Source organism: Amblyomma maculatum, chromosome 2 (genome assembly GCF_055883805.1).
Source record: "Amblyomma maculatum isolate TAMU_Amacu chromosome 2, ASM5588380v1, whole genome shotgun sequence".
In the NCBI taxonomy this organism is placed as follows: Eukaryota; Metazoa; Arthropoda; class Arachnida; order Ixodida; family Ixodidae; genus Amblyomma; species Amblyomma maculatum.
Window position 1 is genome coordinate 220,298,017 of NC_139345.1, and position 17,810 is coordinate 220,315,826.

The 17,810-nt window shown below is 45.9% G+C and overlaps 1 protein-coding gene across 8 annotated transcripts in view; it reads left to right on the top strand.

Annotated features, from left to right (window-relative positions):
- Positions 1 to 17,810, top strand: part of LOC146201321 (uncharacterized) — a 464,239-nt gene that overhangs the window by 417,298 nt on the left and 29,131 nt on the right. For 7 of the 8 annotated variants that reach the window (XR_014705310.1, XM_084595762.1, XM_084595764.1 and 4 more), the window contains 2 exons: positions 1,554 to 1,665; positions 3,543 to 3,689. Coding sequence is in view for 6 of the 8 variants with exons in the window: in XM_084595762.1 (XP_084451888.1) it covers positions 1,554 to 1,665; positions 3,543 to 3,689 (259 nt within the window). In the remaining 2 variants the exon portion in view is untranslated. Of the gene's footprint in view, positions 1 to 1,553; positions 1,666 to 3,542; positions 3,690 to 9,369; positions 9,599 to 9,694; positions 10,134 to 17,810 lie in introns of those variants that run through there. The other variant, XR_014705311.1, reaches the window with a different exon arrangement.

Sequence of the window (17,810 nt, forward strand, 5' to 3'; positions counted from 1 at the left end):
AATGGGCTGTGGTGTGTGAAAGCGAGGAGGATGCCACATAGCTTGGCTACTGTGTGTTGCTCATAATGTGCACAGCATGTCAATTGTGACCTGCATGTGAACGCAAGCACGGGCCCAGATACGCTTGCTTGCATGCATGTACTGAGTGTACCACACAAGTTTTTGTCAACTTTTGTCATGGATTTGAGCTGTTCTGGATGCTGTGTCAGGCTTTGCATCAATAATTCCATCATTCTTTGTGCACATATTTCTGTGAATGAAATTGGCTTTCACTTGTTTTGATGCTTCTGCACATCTGAGTGCGATTCAATTTAGAATCAATGCTCTTGCTGCTATTGTGCCCTATAGAAGCTCAGCTCCATTTGACGGCCTGAACTTTGCCTATTTCTAGTTCAAAGGAAATTCATGTAATGAGGTAGCATAGAGCAAGTCCTCAAGTCCTGCATTCAGTTATACAGTAAGAGCTTGTTAATTTGAACTTCACAGGACCAGGGAAAAAGTTCATATTATCCGATGTTCGAATTATCAAGTGGCCACGAAAAAACTGACAAGAACCATTTGCATTATGGTAAATATACCGCGTATTGACTCGCATAACAAACTCACTCGCATAATGAACCCACCCACCCAATTTTGGCTAAGGATTTGAAAAAAAAAAAAAAAGGCGTGAGTCGTTAGCGCTTCCCTTCGTTTCACACCATCATGGTCCATAACACATTTCTTGGCAGTGCGCCAAGATGCTGCCAGTGTTATGCCGGTGCCAGTGACGTTATGTTAGCTCTAGAAGGGGGGGGGGGGGGGGGCAGCGAACTTGGCAGCGTGCTAGCGCTTGTCCAGTTGTGCAAGCCTCATTTTTTTTTAGTATGTTCGCCTTATTATATGCCATGGGCAATTCGGGTGGGGGCCATCTACTGCCACTCACTCAATGGAGCGTGCGATAACACCAAATGCCTTTTGAAGCAAACGATGCTAAAAAGTCTGCCTCATGATCACGGCTGACCGCGTGCTTCCGTTGACGACTCTCGTGAAAAAGAAGTTTTTCCTGAGTAGTTCATAGCTCCTGTCTAAAGTCATACCTTTCATGAGCGTTGGCTGGGACCGCGTCGACAGTAGTTATCCTCATTTGTGATTTAACAAAATTTTAATTAACGAGTATTTAGATGCGAGTCTCGGAGGTTTTGCGGAAGAGGAAGAGAGAGTAGGCCACTGCGGCCACCAACCTCTGGCACTTCAAACTTATCCCAGTTGCCCTATGGTGTCAATGAGTCTACAAGTAAATATGGTATATGGTTGAAAGTAGTTTTTTATTTCTCTTTTGAGAAGAAACAAAGCTCGCATTTGATTTGAGCAAGTACGGTAGTTGAGCTGACTCTGGCAGAGAAGAGTGTTTCCACACCCTGTTTGTGCACTGGGAGAGAACTTTTGATGGTACCAGCCTGCCTTTTCTAGGCTGAATGCTCCTTCTCGAACATTGCCCAGCATGGGACACATTGTGAATGAGGCACCCTTCGCTCTGTGTGCTGCAAGAGGCGTGCCCTTCCTTGGCTGCGCAGTGCGGAGTTGGAGATGCTGCGGCGAGACAAGAGCAGCCTGGAGACCAAGTTTTCCACTTTGGCTGTGCAGCTGGCCGAATCGGAAGCTGCCAAACAGCGGCTGCACCAACAGGTAATTCCTGCATCCACGTCACCCATCCATACCACCAGAATCTCCATCTCAATGTGGTACATGTTTGCACTTGGGCTGGGAACCTTTTGCTGAGTAGCACTTTGCACGATAATTAATAGGAAGGAGTAATTTTTTTAGAGAAAGTGATGTAAAACCTCGTTACAAGAGACACTCAAGGGACCCAAAAAACAAGTCTCTTGTAAGCAAGGTCTCTTGTAACCAAAAATTCTAAAATCACTGTGTTGATCAGTTTACTGCGCATCAGTATACAAATGCACTCACATGCATTAACAGGAAATTGTTCAGGAAAGCTTAAAGAAGTTATTCTTACTGGTATGTATTTCTGTGAGTGTAGAGTGTATTCCTTCCCAAATTCTGGAGGTAAAGCACTTCACTTTGCAAGCCTTCCTGTTGCTCTAATACCTTTGAGGCACTCTTACAGGTTCGTCACCCTCAGATTCTTACAGGCTCGTCATCCTCAGATGGTTCAGAAGAGAAAGACATCAGGATTCTAAGCTTTCATCTTGTGATCAATTTTTAACAGTGAGGAGTTAAAAATGCTGGATGTCATTCATGCATTTTAATTTGCTTTGTAGGTAACAGTAATGCAATGCCGTTTTGACTTTCCAATCATGGGGAAGCACTCCTCAGTTCCTGACATACACAACAAAAAGGACACTGATATGGAACAGAATTTAGCTAAGGGAATTTGAAGTGCATCATGTACGAGTTGGTACGTTCCAAATGCATTGCATTAGCACACCTGGGTTGTGTCTCTTGTAAATAGTGAAAAATTTACTCCAGGGACCTGAAAAAGTTGTCCTTAGTAACCGAGTGTCTCTTGTAACCATGTCTCTTGTATGCAATGTTGTTAACCTGGCAGACATAGGAAAACCAACCAAACCATTTTCAAATGTCTCTTATAACCGAGTGCCTCTTGTAACAGTGTCTCTTGTAACGAAATTTAACTGTATTTCTTGATGTTTTAAAAGAACTTTTAAACGGGCTAGATTGTTTTCAGCTTCAGACGGCAGTCTTAGCGCAAAAAAACACACACGTACACGATAGAAAAGGAGGGACACAGGACACACGCTACTACATCTGGTTTATTGCACTGAAAAGACCTGCAATATTGCAAGTCCTGCAAGTCGCTCTGTTGGGGGCAGAAATGCGATTTCTTGAGCAGTTTCAGTGAAGGGGGGTGTGTTGGTTGATCTACGCATGGGTGGTCTTTGCTATATATTGCAGGTCTTTTCAGTGCAATAAACCAGATAAAGTAGCGCTTGTCCTGTGTCCCTCCTTTTCTCTCGTGTGTGTGTGTGTTTTTTTGCTCTAAGAATGCCGTCTGATTCTTGATGTTTCTGCACTTTAAAGAGGTAGGTAATGAAGGTGATGAACTGTTGTCAGTACTTTACATAGTGACCATTTTCATTACCTAAAGATTATCCACAATCACCAGCATCATATACACAAGTTCGACATCAACTAAAGTAAAAGAATCCAGCCTTCACTGGTGAGTTTTGGAGTATGAATCTATGAAATTTAGTCTGTTGTTTTACTAGGTAAGATGGAGATGAGCGCAGCTGTTCAGCTTACAATCTCATCATCTCACTTGGATGCTGGCTCGTCAATGATGGCCTCTGCCAATCAGCACACTGCCTTCTAATGTTGTGCTGTTCATAGTATCTGCTGTGATGTCGCTAGTACTACTGTGCAGAAGTTAACATGTTGGTAGATGTAGTGAGTGCTAGCAGTGGACCTCTGTTGTGAGAAAAATAAATTATGGATAATGAAATGCCTTTGTGTCTCATGCTTGGCCATCTGTAGCTTCATAACTGGGTGTCTCTCTAAAAGAGAAGATGCGTTTCCCTCTGCAGAGCACTCCGACAAGCAGCACGGGCGAAGGGCAGCGTCTTCATGAAGAGAACCGCTGGCTGGAGCAGGAGCTGGCACGCCTGCGCAGCCAGCTTTCCCGCAGTGTGGATGCCATCTTTGCAGCACCACAGCCACGCACAAGCACCCCGGTGGGTTGGCTGCTGCATCCGTAATGTCAAACCGGGACCAAACCGAAAACCAGAACTGAACCTGAATTTTTGCCGGGAACTGAACCAAACCCACATTTTTTACACCATCCTTGAACTGAACCGGAACTAATTGGAGGAACCGTTCTGAACTGGTTCACGGTATGCTTCTGACCCGTATTTTGCTGGGAACTTAATTATTTTTTCTTTTATCGCTGCTTCTAAAGCGCTGCTCTCACTTATTTCCTAAGCACCACTGCACACTGAAAATATCACAACCATACTGAAAAATCGTCCCTTGCAAAGAGACGACAAGAACAAAGGAAAATCGCACTAATAGTATCTGGTGTCAAGCTATTGTTTCATCCCAAACAAAGGTGGTCGCTGCACTGCGCAGTGGCGCCGCTCATGGAGAAAGCTACGCCCATTCAAGAGCCTTCCTAGGCAATGAAATACAGTCACTGACCGTTTTTTCGAGCTTGGTGGGACCTGGAAAATGGTCCGAATAATCAGACAGTCCAAACAATTTGTGAACTTGAATAAAGTAACTCTCCTGCGAAAAATTACCTTCACAATCACAAATTTTGCCGCTCCCCATGTCTTTTTAATATGTTGATAATAAAGAGTTATAGTGAAATGAACGGCAGCGCAACAAGGACACAAGAAAGAGACACCACATGCGCACATGCAGGCTGTTATTCTGAAGTACCTTTCTTGTACAGTGGGCCCTTTTATGTGTCCTTCATATGTGTGCGCATGTGGTGTTTCTATCTTGTTTGTGTCCTTGTTGCACTGCCGTTTGTTTAGTCATGTACCAACTCGCCCCTCAGGCTGTTACTCGAGAGTTTTAGCATAGTGCAATCTGCTACTGTGATCGGCTTCGGCACGCCGCCCATGCGCACGCACTCGCGACTTGATACAGCGGGCACAGACGGTGCAGACGTGGCAGGTGTGCTTGCCTCAAAGAAGCATGCAGCTCGCTCAAGACTGGTCACCGCATGCGCAGCAGTGCCCCGCAAAAGCGGATCATGCTTGAGCTGTTACCACTGTAGCGCTCCAGTTAGAATATCTCGGCCAGTCATGCTTTCGTCACATCTGTGCCACTTCACGGCGTACTGCGACGCAGCTCATGCTGCAAACGAATGAGACCGCGAGATGAAACTCAGAGCATGGCCTCCGAGATCACCTCCGCGCGCACGTTTCTCTCCGGCCGATTGGAACGGCCGGAGAGAGCGTAAGTTGGAAAAGGAGCGTGGCAGCGTCTTTCGCCGCACCGCGGCGCTCGCCACCTATGCGTCAAGTGTTCCGCCGCAGCGCAAACTATAAAACATGAGTTTCCTCAGCTTGTGCTCGTACCACAGTCGAGCTGTCAGCTTTGAAATGCCATGGGCAAGGCGGCAGCCAACAATTTCGCTATCGTTAAAGTGCTAATAATATAAGGCCCACATGCGCAAAGTTAGGCAGCGACTATCCGAAACTGCATGCCTGCCCAAAGCATGCATACGTGCTCTGGAGCTCCTTGCTGTGGTTCCGCGTCTTTTTTTTTGTCGCCGTAATTTGCGAGTTCCTTAACTCGCTAAATACAGTATTTACGAGTGCGGCGACTTACATAAACATCCATCGCACGAATGCAATTCTCTAAATGGTTCCGCCACAGCCACCTGATTATTGCTTACTTAGATGCATCTCACGATAGCTATTTTTTTTCTCGCACGGTTTTAAAGCAGCCTTGGAAGATCGCAAGCACGCAAGTTCGATAGAGTCCTTACAGAAAACAATTTACATGGGTTTTTATAATATGCCTTATGGCAAGTTTGCGTAATAAAAAGAATGTTCGATAAAGGTTAAGCGTAATCGGAACACGTTCAGGCACCTCTGCCGTCATATGAGTACAGTCGAACCCGGATATATCGAACTCGAAGGGGATCGCGAAATAGTTCGATATATCGATAATTCGATATACAGAAATCGGCTTGCGACAACACTTACGATGCGAAAAAACGATACCGTATTTGTCACATAATCAACCCACTCGCATAATGAACCCACCCTCCACTTTTGCACCCGAGAATTTAAAAAAAAAAAAATGCGTTAAGGCTAGCTCACTCACATGCAAGCGACGAGCGGCAGCGACAGAGCGAAAATTTTCAAACTTGTTGGTCACCGCTCGAGCCACCGCAGCAGCTCAAAACAAGGTTTCTGTGTCGCCGCGGCGGCAGGAAATCGCGAGCATTTTCGCTTGCATGTCGATGGGGCGCGTCAGTCCGTTTCGGCCGTCTCACCCACAGCTCATTGGCAGCGTGCCAAGATGCTGTGCAGCAATAACGTCGGGGCGCGTTTGTCTTTTTATAGCTCCTGTGGTGGCGGGGAGCGAACTTGGCAGAGTGCCCGTGATGGCTTGATTGCACAAGCCTGGTTCGATTTATCATGCCGCGCTTGGGGCGGGCGTCATGATCGCAGCAGCTGACCGCATGCTTTCGCTGATTCATCATGCAAGGATAAACGATAAAAAAAATATAAAATAAACATCCCCGCAAACAAAAAAAAAAAAAGAAAAAATCCCCGCCGCTTTTTAACGTCCGCAGCCGCCATATCTTACGCTACGCCGCGCGTACAGCCCAACAATAGGAAAGAATGACTCTCGCAAAAAAAAAAAGAAAACAGAGCTGGCGCTTCTTAACATCCGCAGGCGCCATAGCCACGTCCGCCGCGCCGCTGCCGCACGTAGAGGGTTCGCAACACACGCTGGAGAAAGCGTCCGACGTCTGTCTGAAAAAGGGCTGAGCTGGCTTGGCGCGTGCGTTGCGCGTGCTGAAGGAGAGAGATAGCTCAGCAAAAGAATGGGCACACTCACGCACATGGCTTGCAAACGTCATGTGTTGGCGCGCCGGAAACGACAACTGCAGATGCGCGCGCCTTTGGGGAATGGGTGCGGCGCTGCCCAGACCTGCTGTCGCCGAACTGTTCCTTCTCATTCCTTCCGCGTGTGGCTTGAAAATGTCACGCGGCAAACGGCCAAGGGTGATGCGATCGTCTTTGGGGAAGGCACACTTTCCAGTGCGTGGTGCGGAGTTCGATATATCGAACGACCGGTGAAATTAAGTTCGATATATGACGCGGCTTTCCTATACTTTTACATGGGATTTTCAAGCGGATATTCCATAAGTTCGATATAACCAAAATTCTATATATCCGGGTTCGACTGTACTTTCGAAAGTACAGAAAGTGTGCAGCACCCTCGGCCGTTTGCCACGTGAAGTTTTCAAGCCACGCGCAGAAGGAATGAGAGGGGACAGTTCAGCTAGGGCAGCACCGCGCCCATTCCCCAAAGGTGCGCGCATCTGCGGTTATCGTTTCCCACGTGCCAGCACGTGGCATTTGCAAGCCATGTGCGTGAATGAACCAGAGAGAACCGGTGGGAACGAGAGGGGAAAAGCGCGATAGAGTGAAGCGCTAGGGTGTGCCCATTCTTTTGCCGAGCTATCTCTCTCTTTCCTCTTTCTCGGCCTTTGTTCGCCGTAACACGTGCTACGCATGCGCCAATCCAGCTCAGCCCGTTTTCAGACATCGGACGCTTTCTCCAGCGTGTGTTGCGAACCCTCTGCGCGCGGCGGCTGACGTGGCTATGGCGCCTGTGGAAGTTAAGAAGCGGCAGATCTATTTTTTTTTTTTCCGAGAGTCTTTAGTTCTTATCGTTGTGCTGGTTGTGCTGTACGCGCGGCGTAGCATAAGATATGGCGTTACGAAGCGGCGTTTTATTTATTTATTTATTTTTTGCGGGAACCGTTTAATTTTGCATGTATGAATCAATGAAAGCACGCGGTCAGCTGCGATCATGACACCGGCTTTTAGCATTTTTCGCTTCAAACAGCATTTGCAGCTACTGTATCACGCTTTTCAATGATTTTGGGGCAGTGGAATACGCCCGCCCCAAGCGCGGCGTGATAAATTGAACCAGGCTTGTGCAATCAAGCCATCACAGGCACTCTACCAAGTTCGCTCCCCGCCACCGCAGGAGCTATCAAAAGATAAATGCGCCCCGACGTTATCGCTGCGCAGCATCTTGGCACGCTGCCAAGAAATCAGCTGTGGATGAGACGACCGAAATGGAGTGATACGCGCCATCGACATGCAAGCGAAAACGCTCGCGATTTCTGCTGCGGCGACACAGAAACCTTGTTTTGAGCTGCCGCTGTGGCTCGAGCAGCGAGAGGGACGCAGTTCCAACAAGTTTGAAATTTTTTGCTCTGTCGCTGCCGCTCGTCGCTGAGATCGCTTAATCGCTTGCATGTGAGCGAGCTGGCCTTAACACTTTTTTTTTCCAAATTTAAAGTGCAAAAGTGGACGGTGGGTTCATTATGCGAGTGAGTTGATTACGTGGCAAATACAGTATCGTTTTTTCGTATCGTAATTGCCGTCTCAAGCCGATTTTTGTATATCGATATATTGAACTATTTCGCAATCCCCTTCGAGTTTGATATATCCGGGTTCGACTGTACTTGCAGAAGGCTTCGCTCACTCGAAGAAGTGATGTAAATCATCGGAAGCAGAAGAGGACGCCTGTTGGAAGGCTGCGGATTATCTAAGCTCAAAATCGCCGCATGAAAATGAAGTTACTTGGACTGTAGGAGCAGCTCGAAGAAATGAGAGCAAAAAATGCCACAGTTGAAGATGAGGCACTGGGAAAAAAGCATAATGCGCCTTCCTCTAAAGCAGCATTCTAGTGTGCGACAGTGCTTCAGGGCCTGAAAGAGAGCGAGCAGGAAGGGTATGAAGTATGCACAGGATTGGCTTCTCAAATGTATTTTAATGAAGCTCAAGAGCCCACGCTTGTATGATCACATTCACAAACATGAGATCTTGGTATTGCCAAGCAAGACAACACTTAAGAAGTATATGAAGTCATATAGGTAGGCATTTGGCTTTAATATATGACAGCAATGAACATTCTGAAAATGAAGACCTCAACTATGTCAGAATATCAGAAACATGGAGGGCTCCTCGTAGATGAGATTAAGCTGTCCGAGCACTTCAGTGTTTCCTCCTCAGGTCAAATTCAAGGCTTTGTTGACCTTGGTGACTCCACAAAACTGGAAGACAGGTATCAACAATGTGACCACGGAATGTTAATTATGTTCATGCCTCTTGGGGGGGGAGTGGAGTCAGATTATCGGCATCTTTGCAACTAAAGGAAATGTCAAAGGAGACATTTTGTTAAAAATAATGATTGAGGCCGTCATCATTGTGAAGAAAGCTGACCTGCTGACTATATCACTTGTGATGGAGCCACGTGGAATAGGAGGATGTGGAAGCTAGATGGGGTATCTGCATCATCAAAGGATATTACCTGCAAAGTGGACCACCCTGTTGATACCAAGAGAAAGCTACACTTCGTATCTGATTTTCGTAACCTCATTAAATGCCTGAGGAATGGCCTCCTGAAGACTGGATTCATCTCTCCCGAAGGAAGGGTAGGTGGATGATACTGCGCTTTAAACAAAGTTTATCGTAACTTGCTGTAATTACCTAAACTATTGGACAAACAGGACGTGAACACACTGCTACTGTCTTTCCTTTAATGTCATGCATATTTTCTTTATCACTATCAGCAACCAGTTAGGCCAATCATCAGGTTTAAATCTCACAATGTTTACATTCATGCCTCTCTATTGCTTACACTTAGGTGACGGTGCGGCCTATTCGAGAGGCATTTCTTCAGGACTCCCCTGACTGCACACTGAATGTCATGCGAAGGTTACAGAAGCACATCTGAGCCCCAACTCATTTGAAAAGATGAGGGTATCATATGCCTTTCAACTTCTCGGAACGAATATCCCGAGTACCATGTCTTCCTACAAGAAAGAAGTTGAAAGAAAATGCAGCAGAATAGGGGCCACCGAAAAGTTCTTCGAGTAAGTGCTATTTATGATATGTGATTGTACATCAATGAGCCAATTTATTCAGCCAACTTGAAAAGTATTTTTGTTTTTGGTTCTTTCTTTCTCCAGGAAGATCAACAAGTTGATCACGACAATGACATCAAGGTTTCCTGCAGAAGCTTTGAAGCCCGCTTCTACTACTTCTGCAGCTTTAGAGGAATTTCTTGTTTATCTGAAGAAATGGGAAGCGGGTATTATAATTAACAAGGGTGGGTTTCTGGCTACAGGACTGAGAGTCACTATTGCCTTTACATTCTCCTTTTTGAAGTACCTGACAGAGAATGTGGGGTTCAAGTACTTGATGACCTCTTGCCTCAGCACCAACCCCGTAGAGCACATGTTTGGCATTATCCACCAGTCCAGCGCCTGTAATGCCCACCCCTCACCAGATCAGTTTCTTATTAGAATAAACTGTTTGTCACTTTATAACATGGCAATAAGTGTGGATGGTGCAAATGGTGCCCCTGATATCATAAATGCAGTCATCAGCATGGACGACAAGACTTCCAACATTACTCCGAATAGTGTTAATGAGCTGGTCTCTCAAGGGAGGTTAGAAGAAGCCAAAGAGTCTCCAGCCACAATTGAAACTCCTCGTGTTAGCCACTCATCGTTAGTAATAGAGAGGAGTGACTCGCGGCTGATATATTAAGTAGCAGGCTACGTAGCAAGAAAGTTCGTCCTGAAACTTAAGTGTTTTTCATGTGAGCATGCCCTCCTTGTCAGGCGAGCAGAAGCCAGAGCACACTTGCTACCCTCAAGGTACGGACACACTGGCAGGAGAAAGCGCGCGGCGTGCCGCCAGTGGCAGGATGCCCTTGTGGCACAGAGGCCACATCGGTTTTGCACGGCGGTCGCTGCGGAGGTCACGTGACAGCGCTGATCTCTCCTTGTGTCCAACTGCATGAGCAGATCTGCGATTCTTTTTTCCGCCAGCAGACCGCATTCCAGCTTCTCATTGTGTCTCGTCATTACCGCAATGATCGTGCTTTCTCCGCAGCACACCGCTCGAGCACTCTAAACAAGTTTACTGTTCTGTTCACATTTTCCCCAACGTGAATGTTCAGCGGGCGCTCAAGTATGAAAATAACTCGCCTGTGAGATTGAATTCTTTGCCGATAATTGCTCATCGGTTGATTTTCACGTAAAAGGCGAATAACCAAGCAGTCTCAAGAAATTGTTCCATTATATTCTCTCACTGAGGCTAAGCTTTCAACGCAGAGGCACAAAAGGAGAATAATCGCTTTGTCGTTGATGGCACAGAGCGCTTGATCACGGTCTTGCCGCTTCAGCCGCGGGAAGTTAACTTCGGTAGTAGCCACGAGATGGCGACACTGACGCACATGCCGCTGAGCCGGACGTCTCTCATTGGCTCTTCCGATTCGCGGTACACGGCAAGCCTCCAAAAATGGCTCCTCGACCCACTCGGCGCGTGGCAGATCTACCCACCACCGCAGCAGGTTTTGCGGCAAGCTGCTTGCCACAAAACCAAGGCCATGCACTGCTCTAGCCTAGCCTCAAAGTGGTTCTAGAAGAAGGTATATAGCGTGCCTATGTAGGCAACCATGACACGCAGCAAGGCGATGGTCGCGACAGGAGCAGGACAGTCCAGTTCTCCGGCATACATGATGACTTCAACCCTATACGTGGCAAAGAGGATTTTGTCGGCACCTTTTGGACCACTACACATGGGTGCCTTTGCACTTCACCTCTATAGAAACACAAAATACAAAGGCATTCGCATGCTGTGTGAGATAGTCTCCTTATAGTACACGCATTGTTAGTCTTGGGTTGTGAATTGATTTCAAAGTCCTCTAGTGGGAGCTGGACAAAATGTTGTGCGTGTATTAAGAGAGATTTCACTCTAAACTAAAATTCATGTGAAATTTTGTGTACCTGAAAGGTGCAGCAAGAAAAATTCCTTTCGGCACAATTGACAGCTTGCTGTAATCGTCGGTGATTCATTATAAACATTTTGCTGAAGTCTTTACAACCAAGTGGAGCCCGTCACATTTGATGACGAAAACAATAGACAGACTACTATATGAAGTTTCAGCTTTTATTATATACTCGAACCAGACAGAACACTCGGCATTAAAAAAGTGGAGTAAAAAATATGCAACTGAAGTTTTTTTTTTCTAAACCCTTTGAACTGGTTTGGTCATGATCAAATTGGTTCAGACCAGAAAAGAATGTGTCTCCTGTCTCCAGAGGCGAACCCGAAAGGTGTGAACCCGAACCTGAAGCGAATAAATTGCAGTTTGACACTCTGGCTGTGTCACTGCATTGCCGTCTGTCTTTCTCTATTGGAGAGTGTGTCATCAATGGGTGTCCTCCAATCCCACCACAATGAACTCTGCTACGTCAAAATTTCCACCACAGTGAACTATTTTCGATTCCCTACCAACAAACCATTTGAAACGGTGCAATTATTTCCCTTCACAATAAACAATTTTCAATTCGCAATTCTGCTGCAATGAAATTTTTTGGAAGAAGCTGTGGACTTTATTTTTCTTTTGTGCGTGCCCTCAAAAACGTCACAGAGTTCAATATTTCATATGCCTTCTCCAAAACCACCCATCAAAGTCATTTTAAAGATCACTCATTGGCATTGCTAACATTTTCAGCATAATTGATTAAAGGTGCACACACACACACACACACACGGATTGCACTGATAAAAATCAATTTTTCAAGGCTACTTCATTTTGACATCGATGCAAAAAGTGCTGCCCTCAACTGGTTGATTTGCGCCACAAGATTTAAGCACGTGACACTTTTGATAGCCATTCAGACAGGCAATATGGTACCAACAGGCTCATTACGAAGATGGGGCCTCTGATGTAAGAAATAAGGCATGCCGCTTTTAACCTGTGGCAGCGTGGTAGTCATTTCTTATAGGCGGTAGCAAATCTGGCCGATTTGGCCCTAGTAGGTGCAGAAGCTTTGCCTTTTGTATTTGCTAAAAACCAGCCTCTCAGTGCGCTTGGCATTGAAGGTTCGTTGCCATGGCTGTGCCCAGGGGTCGAATAATATAGCGATTCCAAAATCTATTCCATTCCCTGACATCAAAATTTCGTATATGAGGTGACGACTATGTGAACTTACTTCAGACGTCCTGCAACGTAACCTTATTATGCACAGATTCAAATTTTAACCAGCCAGTGGCAGAGAAGGCGATGGAATGGAATAGTTTTCGGATGTCCGCCCCAAATGTCACTCCATCTGCTCCTCTTATATCGCATTCAGCCACATGCCTCATGCTACCGAGCTGCACTATGCCCGACAACGGCATGATAACTTACCTTTCGGAATCGGCCAACAACAGTTGCGGACGGAATTGCATGTAAAGGGGATAGTAACAGTCTTGCATTAAAAACGGCGCTCTGATGGCACCGAGGAAAAGCAGGTGCAGTGGCTAGATGTCTCTGCACTCACCTCTAGGATTCTCAATTCATGCTGGTTGTTGCTGCTCGTGTGTTTATGCTTAGTATATTTAGATTAAACATCATTAGACAATGGGTTAAAGTGCCTCCCCCTTTCTTATTGGTTCGAATAAAAAAAATTGATCTCTTCTGATTGGCAGGTATAGCATAAAACAGTGTAAAACCCCACTTTTCATAGTTTCTAAAGCTTTCTTAACCTTGTCCTTCGTCACTGGGGCACATCTGACTGCTCTTCACTACTACCTATCTCATTATTGTCCTGACTACTTCGGCTACTGTAGAGATCAGTATAGAACTCTTCGGCTACTTTGACTCATCATCATCATCGTCAGCCTGACTAAACCCACTGCAGAACGAAGGCCTCTCCCATATTTCTCCAATTAACCCGGTTCTGTGCTAGCTGCATCCACTTGACCCCTGCGAAATTCTTAACCTCATCCGCCCACCTAACTTTCTGCCGCCTCCTGTCACGCTTTCCTTCCCTTGGAATCCGGTTTGTTACCCTAAGCGACCATCGGTTATCCTCTCTTAGCACTACATGTCCTGCCCATGCCCATTTCTTCTTCTTAATTTCCACTAGAATGTCGGTAACTGGAGTTATTTTTCTTACCCACTCTGCACGCTTCCTATCTCTTAATGTTACCCCTACAATTTTCGTTCCATAGCCCTCTGGGTTGTCCTCAACTTAAGTAGAACCCTCTTGGTTTGCCTCCACGTTTCAGCCCCATAGGCGAGTGCAGGTAAGATGCAACTGTTATATACTTTCCTCTTGGGCGATACCGGTAAGCTGCTAGTCATAATTTGCGAGTGCTTGCCAAATGCGCTCCATCCCAATCCTATTCTTCTTGTTATTTCCTTTTCATGGTCCGGATCTGCGGTTACTACCTGTCCTAAGTAGACATATTCGCCTACTACTTCCAGTACTTCGCTACCTAATGTAAACTACTGCTCCTTCCCGAGGCTGTTGAACATTACCTTAGTCTTCTGCATATTGATTTTCAAGCCTACCTTTCTACTTTTCCTGTCTAGGTCAGTCAGTTCAGTTTAGTCGTTCAGTCGTGTCCGACTCTTCGTGACCCTATCGACCATGTCACGCCACGCTTTCCGGTCTCTCACTATCTTCCTAACATCACATAACTTCATCTGCAGTGCCTCGAGGATGCCATCTAACCAACGCGTTCGCTGCCTACCCCTTCTCCGGCGGCCCTCAACCTTTCCCAACATCAAATCTTTCTCCAGCGACTCCTCTCTTCTCATCAGATGACCAAAGTAGCTGAGCTTTAACTTTAAAATTTGACCCTCCAATGAGCAGTCAGGGTTTATGGTCGACAATATCGACTGATTTGATCTTCTGGCAGTCCAAGGAACTCTCAAGAGTCTTCGCCAGCACCACAATTCAAACGCGTCAATTCTTCGGCGGTCAGCCTTTTTCACAGTCCAACTCTCGCATCCATACATCACAACTGGAAAGACCATAGCACAAGTTATACGGATCTTGGTTGGCAGACTAATGTCTCTGCTCTTTACTAGGCGGTCAAGGCTAACCATTGCTCTCTTTCCCAGAAGCAGGCGTCTCCTAATTTCATGGCTGCAGTCTCCTTCCGAGGTAATCTTGGAGCCCAAGAACAGAAAATGTCACAGCTTCCACTTCTTGTCCATTGATGCTCCAGGACTTGATAGGGCAAGACGCCATGATCTTTGTCTTTTTAATGTTCAGTACTTCCACATCCCGATCGACATACTGCTGCAGCCTACTTTGGAGGATTTTCAACATCACCTTGCTAGCATGCGAAATAAGCGCGATCGTGCGGTAGTTGGAACAATCTTTGGCACTGCCTTTCTTTGGAATGGGGATATAAACTGACCTCCTCCAATCCTGTGGCCACTGCAGGGTTGTCCAAATCTTCTGACATAATGTATGCAGAATGTTAACAGCGTCATGGTTGAGGTTTTGAAGCAACTTAGCTGGAATACCATCAATTCCGCTAGCTTTGTTCTTAGCAAGGCTGGCTAAGGCCCATTCAACTTCACTCTGCGTATTCCACAGCATATTCTAAGGGAATTTGATCCAGATCATACCTGAAAGTCCTTCTAGTTTTCTGCGTTTTCCTCAATCGAAGCTTAATTTTGGCAACAAGAAGCTGATGATCGGTGCCACAATCGGCCCCAGGCCTTGTTTTTGCTGCTTGTATAGCGCTTCTCCATCTCTGCCGGCAAAGAATATAATCGATCTGATTCCTGTACAGACCATCCGGTGAAGTCCATGTGTACAGGCGCCTCTTGGGCTGTTGAAAATGAGTATTCGCTATGGCCAGGTTGTTTTCTTGGCAAAACTCTACTAGCCTCTGCCCAGCTTCATTTGGCTCGCCAAGACCGAACTTGCCTATAATTCCGGATATTTCTTCACTCCCGACCTTAGCATTCTAGTCTCCTATGAGAAAAACGACGTCTGATGATGGGGTGCGGTCTAAAAGGCATTGTAGGTCCGCATAAAATCTCTCAACGTCAGCTTCTTCAGCAGCAGTGGTCGGTGCATAGACTTGGATAACTGTTATATTGAAAGGCTGACCTTGGATCCGAAGTGAAATCATTCGGTCGTTTTTGGGGTTGTACCCTAGCACTGCTTTGCCCATTCTTCTGTTTACTATGAGAGCGACCCCATTCCTTCTCTTGGATTCGTGCCCACAAAAAAAGACATAATGGTCGCCGGAGTTAAATTCTCCCATTCCGATCCACTTGAGCTCGCTGATACCCAAGATATCAATGTTCAATCTGTCCATTTCTCGCTTGACGACATCCAGTTTACCTTGCGTCATAGATCTTACATTCCATGTTGCTATGTGATATATCTCCTTGCAACATCGGACTTTCCGGTCGCTTCCCGACACATCCACAACTGAGCGTCCTTTTGGCTTTAGCCCAGCCGCTTCATTCGTCCTGGAGCTACTAGGAATCGCCCTTTGTTCATCCCCAGTAACATGTGGGACGCCTTCCAACCTGGGGGGCTCATCTTCCGGCGCCATATCTTTAATGGTATTGTGACTGGCCATAGGGTTTTTTGGGAAGGAAATACTGGAGTGGGTTGCCATTACCTTCTCCAGTGAATCACGTTTTGTCAGAACTCTCTGCCGTGACCTGTCTATCTTGGATGGCCCTACACAGCAGAGCTCACGACTTCATCGAGTTTCGCAAGCCCCTCCGCCACGACAAGGCAGTGATCCATGAAGGGGCTGTCTAGGTCATCAATCATTATTTGCAGTTCATCCTCCGAGTTGCTTAGCAAGGCAATGTCATCAGCAAATCGCAGATTACTGAGGTATTCTCCATCTACCCTTATCCCTAACTGCTCCCATTCCAAGTCTCTGAATACTTCCTCTAAGCAAGCTGTGAATAGTACTGGGGAGTTTGTGTCTCCTTGCCTAACACCTTTCTTTATGGGAATTTTGTTACCTTCTTTATGCAGAATTATGGTTGCTGTGCAGCCACTATATATATCTTCCAGCATTTTCACGTATGGCTCGTCTACCCCCTGATTTTGCAATGCCTGCATCACCGCCGAGGTTTCAACTGAGTCAGATGCTTTTTCGTAATCAATGAATGCTATGTATAAGGGCTGGTTATATTCCGAGCATTTTTCTATCACCTGATTGATGGTATGGATATGATTGATAGTAGAGTACCTCTTCTGAAAACCTGCTTGATCCTTTGCTTGATTGCAATCTAAGGTTGTCCTGATTCTATTAGCGATTACCTTAGTAAATACCTTATACATAACAGACAGTAATCTGATTGGTCTAATTTTTAAGGTCCTTATAGCGTCCCATTTCTTATGAATGAGGATAATGTTAGCGTTCTTCCATGGTTCCGGTACCGTCGATAGCACGAGGCACTGCGTATAAAGGTTGCCAGTTTTTATAGGATGATATCCCCCCCATCCTTCAACAAATCTATAGTTATCTGATCTTCTCTAGCAGCTTTCCCTCTTTTCATAGTTTCTAATGCTTTCTTGTTTTTTGGTGGAACGTCTGACTGTTTTTCCCTACCGCCAATCTTGTTACGGTCCTGACTACTTTGGCTACTGTAGAGATCTGTATAGAACTCCTCGGCTACTTTGACTATCTTGTCCATATTCGTGATGACGTTGCCCGCTTTGTTCCTTATCGCATACATCTGATTTTTGCCTATGCCCAATTTCTTCTTCATCGTTTTAAGGCTTCCCCCGTTCTTTACAGCATGCTCAAATTTCTCCATGTTATAGTTCCTTATATCGGCCACTTTGCGCTTATTGATTAGCTTTGATATCTCTGCCAATTCTGTCTGGTCTGCTGGATTGGAAGCTTTCATACTCTGTCATTTCTTGATCAAATCTTTCGTCTCCATAAACAGCTTACCAGTATCCTCTCTAACTATCCTACCACCTACTTTACAGCGCACTAAGTAATGATATCTCTGAAATTATTGTTCATTGCTTCTAGGGTAATGTTGCCATCCTCGGTTAGAGCTGAATATCTATTCTGTAGCGAGATCCTGAACTCTCCTGCCCTCCCCCTCACTGCTAATTCGTTGATGGGTTTCTTTCTTACTAATCTGTTGCGTGCCTTCTTCAGATTTAGAATAATTCGGGACCTCACCATTATTTGGCCACTGCATCGCACTTTCCCAATTACCTCTACATCCTGCATAATGCCGGTGTTACAACACAGCATGAAGTCAATCTCATTTTTAGTCTCCCCGTTAGG